We start from the raw sequence: 12,218 nt of genomic DNA, 5'->3' as shown, positions 1-12,218 counted from the left end.
TATTATTCATATACCTACTTAGTTCATAATATAATCCGCATAAATTAATACTTTTTATATTAAACTAGCCGCGCCGCGCGGTTACACCCGCGTGGCTCCCCTCCTGTTAGTCTTAGCGTGATGATATATAGCCTATAGCCTTCCTCGATAAATGGGCTATCTAACACTGAAAGAATTTTTCAAATAGGACCAGTGGTTCTTGAGATTAGCGCGTTCAAACAAACTCTTCAGCTTTATAATATTATCGTATAGATTAGTATAGATATTTATTTTATTTATTTATTATACTTTATTGCATTGAAAATACATATAAATACATATAACAAAGACAATACTACAGAAACAGCAAAGGGCGGCCTTATCGCTAGGTAGCGATATCTACCAGGCAACCCAACAATCAGAGGAAATTTAACAATATGATGTGGGTGAGCAAAAATAAGGCAATACTAACACATTGAAAAATGTACAAAATAAACATATACAAAGCTAACTACTTACTAATAGTAATATAAAATACATAAAAATAATGAAATATAAATAGATAGATATATAACAATTAAACGAAGATATCAAATGGATCAATGAACACCACAAAATGTTGCCTATAGCAATACCAGACATCCAATTTCGTCTGTGAAAAGACACAATATATCGCTGTAATCCCATTTATACGACAATCAAGTACGTTAGTAGAATCGATAACAGATTTGTATTGAAGTAAAATACTATGGCCTTTTATATCTTTAGCCATCTACCTGGAGTTTGTCTTTATATTAGATACTAGCGATCCGCCCCGGCTTCGCCCGTGGTACATATTTACGTTTTCCGGGATAAAATATATCCTGTACGGATTCGAAAGAATCCCTCTAAGTAATGGTAAAAGAAATTTTGAAATCGGTCCAGTAGTTTTTGAGCCTATTCAATAAAAACATATAAAAATACAAAGGTTTCCTCTTTATAATATTACTATAAATTATTACTAGCTTTCCGCCCGCGGCTTCGCTCTTTGTCTAAAACATAATAAATTATATACTAAACCCTTCCTCTTGAATCACGATATCTATTAAAAAACACCGCATCAAAATCGATTGTGTAGTTTTAAAGATTTTATTAGCATACATAGGGACAGAAAGCGACTTTGTTTTATACTTAAATTGTATTATTTTGTTTATGAAATGATTATTACTAACCAAAAGTACCCCACGAAAGTTATAAGCAACATAATACTTTCGACTAAAATCCATATCGTCTATCGCATCTTATAATTATTCTATATCTTATACTAGCTTTCCGCCCGCGGCTTCGCCCGCGTTTTCAAAGAAAAACCCGTTCCCGTAGGATTTCCGGGATAAAACCTATCCTATGTCCTTTCTCGGGTATCAAAATATCTCAATACCAAATTTCATGCAAATTGGTTCAGTAGTTAAGGCGTGATTGAGTAACAGACAGACAGACAGAGTTACTTTCGCATTTATAATATTAGTATGGATGTACCTTTAGAGACTTCAAAGTATCCGAATATACTAGTATTCATTAATAAAGTAAATTCATTAAAGGAACGTCGCACATAATATAACTAGCGTCACTTTTACTAATGGCTAGAGAAATTGAATTAATTTAGCTACTTGTCCTTTGACGAGTTAGTGAGTGTCACTTTTAGTATTATAATAGTGGGCCAGACAACTTCAAAAGCTGAGTCTTTTGTAAAACCATGTTAAGCGCGTCACACACGGTGAAGATACTATAATATTTTATCTTGTAATTGCGTACTAAGACCCCTGTAGAACCGCCATCCTGTTACAAATGACGCGAAATTTTGTGGGTCATTTGTTGATGGATGGCGGTTCTACATTGGAAAAATGATGGTCAGAACGCTGATACCGGATACCTTAAGATACTGTAATATAAAATATAACAGTATCTTAAGATAAAATATTATAGTATCTTCACCGTGTGTGACGCGCTTAAAGCTATGATAGTCTACGACTTGTTCATGATATTACACAATAGTTAAGATGCTACACTATAAACAGCTACTTATTGTAAAGTTTGTATTAGTTAGTGATATTCAAACCTACTCTTAACGAACAAGTTATCAACAAAATCAATAAATTTGGGTTTCGAATTATGTTGTATAATAAATTTTAATGAAAAGTTGGACTGAAATATATACTCGACAATTAAACACCCTTCTCGTTTCATTTCTTGGAACATATAGATTTTAATTAAAAGGTATTGATGATAAATGTAATATACTTTACGGTTCAGTTATTTCAGCTCATTTGTAGCTTTTATTTTTCACACTTAACAAATATTTATTTTCTTCTTTCATGTGCTAGAGACGATGTATTTAACTAAAATATTTGTTTTATTTTTGCTCGCTACAAACAAACAAGTTTTTCTTTTTAATAAACATTAGGTATCTTTTAACAAAACTAAAAAGCGTGGAAGAGAAAAATACTAACAATTATTTATGACACAAAGAACGGTACAAAAGGTTGTACACTGAAAAATATTCACTTTGTTTTTACAAGCTTTTATTACGTTAATTCAATACCTTAAGATTCTAGATGTGATTATTATAATATACTAGCTTTCCGCCGGCGGCTCCGCCCGCGGTTTCAAAGAAAAACTCGCATAGTTCCCGTTCCCGTGCAATTTCCGGGATAAAACCTATCCTATATTACTCGTGGATTATGTAGCTTTCGAATGGTGAAAGAATTTTTAAAATCGGTCCAGTAGTTTATGAGCCTATTCATTAAAATCAAACAAACAAACAAAGTTTCCCTCTTTATAATATTAGTGTAGATTTAACTGGATTTCCGCCTGCGGATTCACCCGCTTTGTCTATAACCTAATCAATTATATACTGAAACCTTCCACTTAAATCACTCTCAATCTATTAAAAAAACCGCATCAAAATCCGTTGCGTAGTTTTAAAAATTTAAGCATACATAGGTTCATAGAAAACGACTTGTTTTATACTTTGTTTAATGATATGACCTGTTATGCATAAAATATGAACCCTATAGACTACCACAGTATTTAATTTCTCATAAAAGGATTTGTTATTGAAGTGAAACTTCTTTATCGGGGTTGGAAAAAAATTTAGTGTAACATTTTTTCGTTACGCGTAACATTTTTCCGTTACGTGCCATCTTTTTCTTATCCCTACCACGCGTGATTCGACGCATTTCTGTAAATAGTAAATTATTTTTTGATAAATAAGGTCATTAAGAAGTTTCACTTCTTACGTGTGTACACTAGTACATGCACACATTTTTTTGTTATTTTGAAGCTTAACCGCTCTTTTAAATTCGTAATAATTAAAAAGCTTTCTTCGATAAACAAACATTGTTTACGACGTATGTTTTTCGACCTACCGTCACTTTATGTTATATTTTTTTGGTTCACGCGAATTGCAATAAGCATTGTCATTACTCATTATTCATTGTGTCATCTTAACGTTTTGTTGGAAGGAATTAAATTGAAAGCGATACATAAAAAGGGAGTTTTTGTTCATGGTCCTTACGATTGCCGGATATAATATATAATTAATAATATATAACGATACTGGAGAATACTGGCTTTGGAGTTACGACAATATCGATGAAATTATTATTGGTGGATTACGACTAATAGTACGTACATACAACTATAACGGTCAGCGTTACATCGAGTTGGGTGTTCTATCATCGCGTCTTCGCATCTGCATCTGGAGGTTATTTTGTGTAATAGTGCTGTGAGTGAGTAAATAAGTGGACAAACTGTGAGTACATTCGAGATATCATAATACATAATTGGACTTTAGATATTGGGACTTTAAGTAAATCGTATATAAAACTTGCTAATTGCAAATTGCTATTACAAAATAAATTGATTTGTACATTAAAGATTGACGTGTTAAAATATAGGTCAAGGTCACGTAACTAACGTGTTTCGCTGAAACAATTATAGTTAAGTAATAACCTACTTATTATAATCTGTGAATATACGTGTCAGTTTATGAATATTGTATTTATAAATCTTTGTCGGATTTGTCGGATTATAGTAAATATCAAGTTAATATATTTAATTTATTAGATTACATATGTACAATATTTAACCTATAAATTTTTATAAGTTTTGTGTATATTCATTTTGTTTAATGTGTTTGTGTATTCATTTTGTTTGTTAGTTTTTGTATTTGAAAGATGGAATCTTATATTAAAGTGCAAAACAATATATATGATCGAATTACAAAAGCTAGATCTAATTTTAAGAAATCGCCTAAAGAACGTTTAGCGAATGATGCGTATTTATCGACAAGATTAGATGCGCTTGAAGAACTTTGGTCTCAGTTTTTGCAAACTCACACACAAATTATTCAAGTTTCGGAAAGTGATAAATTGAATGCTACTACTTATGTCAAGGCTGATACATATGGCAATTGCGAAGAACAATACATCGATTATAAGTATGAGTTGCGGGAAGCTCGAGCTAATTTAGTTAAATCAACCACTGTACATCATGCGCCAGGTGGCAGCACCACAGCTTCAGATTCGAATCAACAAGGTTTTAAATTACCAAAGATTACTATTCCTCATTTCTCCGGGAAATATGCAGAATGGACGAGTTTTCGAGACCTGTTTTTGTCACTGGTACATAGTAACCCTACATTGGATGATGTTCAACGCTTACATTATTTAAAATGTCAACTCACTGGAGAAGCGGAACAGTTCTTGCGACACATACCAATAACTGCAGAAAATTACAATTTATGTTGGAAACAGCTTGAAGATCGGTACAGCAACAAAAAGTATCTTGCCAATTGTATCTTAAAGAAATTTATGAATCAAAAAACTGTAACAACTGAATCAGCTACAGCGTTACGCGAAATATTAGATACTACTAATGAATGTATGTTTGCACTTAAAAATTTGTCAATAGATGTAAGTACTTGGGACACTATTGTTATTTATATTGTAAGTTTAAAATTAGATTCCGAGTCCCGTAAGCAGTGGGAACTGCAAAGTAGTAAAAATTGTAATTTATTACCAACATATAAAGAATTTATAGAATTTTTAGAAATCCGCTCACGTTCATTAGAATTTATTGATCCTAAGGTAGCTAAACAAAATAGTCAACAATATAGAACTAATGTTACTCCGAAAGCATTTCATATTTCAAATTTAAAATGTATTTATTGTTCTAATGATCATCATTTAAGAAATTGTAAAAGTTTTTCAAGGGAAATGACTGATACTCGACGGAATTTTGTCCAATCCCATAATCTTTGTTTTAATTGTCTTGGTGCAGGTCACAATGTATATTCGTGTCGCCAGTCTTCCAGGTGTCGTATTTGCAAGAAGAAACATCATTCTTTACTACATCCCAAAAATGTATCGCTTCCGTCGGAGCCTCAAATGAGTGAGGCAGAATCAGATGCTAAGGAAGCAACAGCATCTACATCAACACAGGTAAAAAATATTAATAATATCAAAGCCTGCTTTTCACGTTTCAGTGGACAAGTTTTACTTGCCACCGCATTAGTTAATGCCAGGTCACACACAGGCTCATTGATCACGTTAAGATGTCTCATTGATCAAGGATCACAGGCTTCATTTTTGACTGAAGCCGCAGTTCAACTTCTTGGGCTAAGAAAGATTCCACACAAAAGCTCCATTATTGGTTTGGGTAGTGACCACTCAAGTTCTGTTGCCTCTAAAGCGAGGGTAGAAATTGAGATTCAATCACGCCATTGCAACTTTAAAATTTGCGTCCACGCTTTTGTGCTCAACAAGCTCACCTCAGTACTTCCGGAAAGGAATGCTGTTGTTAATCTTAGTCCTGAAGTTTCTAAATTAGTTTTAGCAGATCCTTTCTTTGCAACACCAAATAAAATTGACATGCTCCTTGGAGCAGATGTTTATGGTCAGATTTTGCTTGAAGGTCTGATCAAGGATTCACCCAGTGCATTAATCGCGCAAAATACACAGCTGGGCTGGATTCTATCGGGTCCAATTCAATCCAGATCGAGCTCCAGCACTATTTGGTGCAATCATATTCATCAAAATGATGAATACGAACTTATGAAGAAGTTTTGGGAGCTTGAATCGGATCAATTCGCCTCTGATAAATCACTTCTTACAGAGGAGGAAATTAAATGTGAGAGTATATACACATCAACTACTAGGAGAGATAGTTCAGGACGCTATATAGTTAATTTACCATTTCGAACCGATGATCCAAATTGCAAATATGGTAATTCAAAGGCTATTGCAATAAAACAATTTAATCGGCTTGAGAATAATTTATTAAAAAATCCCAAACTTAAGGCTGAGTATGCTGCTGTCATAAAAGAATATAAAAATTTAGGTCACGTGGAAACTGTGCCATCTCATGAAGAAGATTCGGCTGATGCTGTATACTTACCTCACCATGCAGTGATCCGAGAGGATAAGGATACTACCAAGGTCCGAGTTGTCTTCAACGCTTCTTGTCCAGGAACCAATGGCATCACATTGAATGACGAACTTATGGTAGGCCCATCACTACAACCTGACTTACGTCACATTATAATGCGTTGGCGTCAATATCCAATTTGTCTTGTCGCTGACATTATAAAAATGTATAGACAGGTAAAAATATCTGAAATACATACAGATTTTCAACGTTTTGTGTGGCGCGAAGATCCAGATCAAAGACTGCAGCATCTGCGCCTCTTACGAGTTACCTTTGGTACGGCTTCAGCACCTTATCTCGCTGTTAAATCATTACAGCAAGTTGCACACGACGATGGAGTAAAGTATCCGCTGGCTGCTGAAAAGGTACTTCGTGAATTTTACATAGATGATTTTATGTCAGGCTGCTTTTCTGTGGAAGAAGGTAAGAAAATTTATAAGGAAATAACACAACTTCTACAAGGAGGTGGATTTGTCTTGCAAAAATGGAGCAGTAATAGCGAAGAAATACTTAAAGAAATTAATGAAGATGTTGAAGATCAAGCAGAAAACCTGAAACTAAAAATAGATGAAATCATGAAAATTTTAGGACTTACCTGGAACAGAAGAACTGATGAATTTGAATACTTAGTACACCTTCCACCGCTCTCTCCTCCTGTAACAAAAAGAAAAGTTATTTCAGAAATTTCTCGATTATTTGATCCTGTTGGTTGGCTTGCGCCAGTAATAATTTCAGCCAAGGTCTTTATACAAAAATTATGGCTCTCGGGAATTGAGTGGGATGATGAACTTCCTGCACAATTACTGAAGGACTGGCTCAAGTATAGAAGTGAATTAGATACACTTACCAAATTTAGTATCCCACGCTGGATCAACATCAATAATGATGATAAAGTTCGCGAATTGCATGGCTTCTGCGATGCTTCAAATGTTGCATTTGCGGCAGTTGTGTACTTGCGAGTGGTTAACTCCAATGGGGAAGTTAATGTTGCATTAATCGCTTCCAAAACAAAGGTAGCGCCCATTAAACAAGTTTCGATTCCGAGATTGGAGCTTTGTGGAGCTGTACTACTCACAAGACTGCTACTAGAAGTCTCTCAAGCCATGGATATGGAGAAATCTTCTATTCATGCGTGGACCGACTCACAAATTGTGCTCGCTTGGCTTCAAGGACAACCTAGTCGTTGGAAAACCTTTGTCGCCAACCGTGTGTCGGAGATTATTACTTCGTTGGAACCGCAGCAATGGCAACACGTATCTACCAAGGATAATCCTGCAGATTGTGCATCGCGTGGTGGTACGCAATGGGATGTTCAACTCTGGAAGGAAGGGCCGAAGTGGCTGCAAGAAAAGGATATAAATTTTACAAGAGGTCAAATAGAAGAAACACATCTAGAAGAAAGAAAAATGAAAATTTGTTTAATAAATACTCACGATGATGAAGCAGATCCCGAAGAAGAAATATACTCACGGTTTTCATCTTTGAGAAGACTGCTCCGGGTTACTGCACTCTGTAAAAGACTAATTAAAAGGATGAGAAAAAAGGAAGTAGAAGATCAGAAGGATTGGATAACAAGTTTTGAAATAAGAGAAAGTTTAAAAGTATGTATTAAAAGATGCCAAGAAAAACATTTCGGTGAAGAGCTTGCAGATTTAAGAAATAAAAAAGAAATAAATAAAAAAAGTAAACTTACCTCACTCAATCCAATAATTGACGAAGACGGTATTCTACGAGTAGGTGGCAGACTGCAGCAGGCAATCCTTAGTGATGAGAGAAAACATCCTATCATTCTTCCGCGCAAATCACAGTTTACAACTTTGATTATTGCGGATGCTCATGAGAGAACATTTCACGGCGGTCCCCAATTGATGCAAAATTATTTGCAATCAAAATACTGGATAATAGGTGCGAAGGATTTAGTACGACTGTGTGTTCGTAAATGCGTTCGTTGTGTACGATATGCCGCTCGCACAAGACACCAGTTGATGGGACAACTACCGGTTGAAAGATCTACTGCTTGTCGACCTTTCTTAAAGAGTGGAGTAGACTATGCAGGACCTATTAATATAAGAACCTCTAAAGGCAGAGGTAATCGGTCATTCAAGGGATATATTTGCTTATTCATTTGTATGGCCACACGCGCTATCCATCTCGAAGCAGTAAGTGACCTTACAGCTCAGGGATTTCTGGCAGCGTTTAAGCGTTTTATAGCACGCCGTGGTCATTGCGCTGAAGTATGGAGCGATAATGGGAAAAATTTTGTGGGTGCAGCACGAGAACTCAAATCTTTATATGCTCATGAGAGGTCGAGTATAGCGCAGGAAATTGCAGATCAACTGGCTACAAATGGGACTGAATGGCATTTTATCCCTCCCCATTCCCCAAATTTTGGAGGACTATGGGAGGCAGGGGTAAAATCGACGAAACATCATTTAAGACGCATTGTTGGGAATTCAACTTTAACATTCGAAGAAATGACAACATTACTTTGTCAAATAGAATCTTGTCTGAATTCTCGGCCTATTTCTAAAATTACTGAGAATCCAGACAATCCAATCCCACTGACACCAGGACACTTTTTGGTGGGAGAACCTCTGGTTTTACCCCCTGATGTCAATTACGAAACATCCAATATCACAAATCTCAGACGGTGGCAAATGACTCAAAAAATGACACAAGATTTTTGGCGTCGTTGGTCAAATGAATATTTGACTCAGTTCTACCATCGTTATAAATGGAACAATATTGTTCCTGAACCTACAATTGGAGATTTAGTGTTAGTAGTGGAGGATGATCTTCCACCTGGAAGATGGTTATATGGTATTATAGTTGAAAAACATCCCGGATTGGACGGAATTACGCGAGTTGTCAGTCTTAAATGTAAAAATAATGTAATTAAACGTCCTGTTTCTAAATTGTGTTTTTTGCCAATTACCAACTAATGTTGATTTTTTTTTGTTGGCTCTCGAGCCTCATATTATGTTCGTATTAGCACGTATTAGTAAGAAAGCATGCAATGTGGTAATATTTTATTTTGTATTTTTTCTGTACTTGATGTTAAATTCGCGTAAAGACTTTCGTTAGTATTCATGTTTGATCGGTTAATTGTATTAAGGAAAATTTTGAAAATTTGTCCTTGGTGGGCTGTATGTTTACGACGTATGTTTTTCGACCTACCGTCACTTTATGTTATATTTTTTTGGTTCACGCGAATTGCAATAAGCATTGTCATTACTCATTATTCATTGTGTCATCTTAACGTTTTGTTGGAAGGAATTAAATTGAAAGCGATACATAAAAAGGGAGTTTTTGTTCAAACATATTTTTAAATCGAAGCAGATTTTCGAAAGAGATTTTGCAGAACCAAACAAGCAAACGGTATCTATTTAATACCTATTAATGTAGATTAATAATATTCTCGCTTTTTTCTGGACCCTAGGATTCTATAAATTAAAGAAATGTTCAAAAATTTTGTTTTTTGAATTTCGATAAATATAATATTTTTTCATGTATCGTCCAGTATCCATATATCATTGTTTTTCCACATCTATTTGTTCTGCAGTGTAAACTTTATAATTGTCCCGACTCACGGGTGAGGGTAATTCACAAAAATATTTTGGCTTCGGACCAGAAATATATTGAGTAAATACACAATGAAGATAGTTGGTGATATGAAGCTTTTTCAATTCTCTACAGACGCAAAAAGAATATCTATTCTATACTCAGGAGAGGAAGATACTATAATATCATCAGGAGATTTATTGTTTAATTGTTTTCAAGAACCTCCAAAACAATTAGACTTATTTTGATCAACAGACTACAAAATTATTCCTGAGAGAGAGGGTATATTTTTTTAGACTAGTAGAAATTAAACTGTTTACACGATTCAAACATGATTCAAACAATAAAATGTCGCTTGTTAGAGACTGCACTGGGCTTTTATTCTATCCTATATTTTAATTATCTATACTAATATTATAAAGCTGAACAGTTTGTTTGTTTGTTTGAACGCGCTTATCTCAGGAACCACTGGTCCGGTTTGAAGAATTCTTTCGGTGTTAGTTAGCCCATTTATCGAGGAAGGCTATATATTATCACGCTAAGACTAATAGGAGCGGAGCGGTGAAACCGCGGAGCACAGCTAGTATGTAATAAATAATAATGATTGCGTGATTACTTTTTCCTTGAATGGCAAAGTTATGACCTTATTGAAACAAACTTCTTACTTTAAAATCACAAGTAAATACCAACTTCTTAAATAAATAACTGAGCAAAACTTTGATTCAATTTATCAATCTTTGAAAGGTAAACATAAAGGCTTAATTAAGTTGTCTTTAAGTTGGCTATAATAACTTGAGGCTAGGTTCAATCTTGGTTAATTACTTAGTTAATTAAAATTGAACTGCAGAACACTTTATTTGCTGTTTAGTGCTTAGTGTTTAGTATTAGTGCCGTAGCTTAGTGGTTAGTGGTCTTGATCATTCTTCAGAGGGTGCGAGTTTGATTCTTAGTAAAACTTGGAAATAAATAGTTTTGTAATCTTAATTATTTCGAGTATAAAATGGATACATTGTGTTTATATATTTTTTACAACCAGCACAGCCAGTCATAGGATTCCCGTGAAAAAATAACATTTACCCCCTTTTTAACTTTTTAACCGTTAAAGAATTTATTTCTGAAAATAAAAATAACTTATGTTTAACTATTATTAAAAAAAAATTGCGGTTTAGTGAAAACGTTACAGGCACAGACGCATTATCGCGTTTTTAATATTAGTATGGTTAGAAATCGATAGAAATCCTTCATTTTTGCATATTTTATCTGGCAAAAAGTTTTAGCAAATAGTTATTTCTTTACAAAGTCTCTCATTTTACTTTTTTATACCCTTACATATTTTCAATTGGGCAAAATTTGGGAATGAATATTCTCTGAGTTTATACAATACTTGCTGTGCTCCGCGGTTTTACCCGCAGTGCTCCGCTTCTGTTAGTCTTAGCGAGATGATATAATATAGCCTATAGTCTTCCTCGATGAATGGGCTATCTAACACAGAAAAAATTTTTCAAATCCGACCAGTAGTTCCCGAGATTAGCGCGTTCAAACATAAAACAAACAAACTCTTCAGCTTCATAATATTACTATAGTATAGATTATGATATTTAGAACCATTGTAAACATACATTTAACATTCACAAGAATTATTAGAAATGAATTTATCAAGATAAATTACATCCTAATTAATTTGCGGACATTTAGTTTCAATTAATTGTGGTCCATTTAGAGCTTCAAGAAGGACTTGTCCCTAATGCATTATTCAGAAAGGGTAAAATGTTATTAGTTCTAACGCCTTGCAGACCTCTCTTGAGGGATAAGTTTGACCTTTATACCAGATTCAACAACCTTCAAATAAGGTCGTCATGACTGAATTGGAATATAATGAATAGCTAAGTGGAGAATGCAGCTTTAAAGGTTTAAAAAAAGTACCTCATACCTACCCTACCTACTACGAGTACATACTAGGTATATGGTACCTATATTATATCTATCGATATGCGTAAACTGTATAAGTTCAAACTAAAATATACAATTGTGATAAATATGTACACATATTTTTCAGGCGATAATTCATATGTACCTGAGTAAGTTCAAAAACGTTATTTTTATAAGTTGTTTTTACTTACACAAATCAGTTATTTTTCTCACTTTTGCTTCACGCTTAAATTATTTCAAAGTAGGAATCGGTGTAAGTTAGAAATAATATACCAAAGTTACAG

General features: G+C 34.3%; 1 protein-coding gene across 1 annotated transcript; it reads left to right on the top strand.

Moving 5' to 3' along the window:
• The first annotated feature begins 4,193 nt into the window (after positions 1-4,193).
• Positions 4,194-9,386, top strand: LOC149899534 (uncharacterized). The gene is made up of 2 exons (XM_090114025.1): positions 4,194-6,147; positions 6,358-9,386. The coding sequence occupies exons 1-2, from the start codon at positions 4,194-4,196 to the stop codon at positions 9,384-9,386; spliced, it is 4,983 nt and encodes a 1,660-aa protein (XP_089970151.1).
• Positions 9,387-12,218: the final 2,832 nt, after the last annotated feature.

The sequence above is a fragment of the Colias eurytheme genome, chromosome 20 (genome assembly GCF_061535395.1).
Source record: "Colias eurytheme isolate Ceu_HAF_F1 chromosome 20, ilColEury1 Martin Lab GWU primary, whole genome shotgun sequence".
Taxonomy (NCBI): domain Eukaryota; kingdom Metazoa; phylum Arthropoda; class Insecta; order Lepidoptera; family Pieridae; genus Colias; species Colias eurytheme.
Note: the sequence above shows the minus strand (reverse complement) of the source record. Positions and strands in the feature narration are given on the sequence as shown.

Excerpts from the sequence above, each read along its gene's own strand:
- LOC149899534 (XM_090114025.1), top strand. The coding sequence starts at position 4,194 with ATGGAATCTTATATTAAAGTGCAAAACAATATATATGATCGAATTACA. Across the intron at positions 6,148-6,357 it reads TACAGAGGAGGAAATTAAAT|GTCACGTGGAAACTGTGCCA; the intron begins GTGAGAGTATAT and ends ATAAAAATTTAG.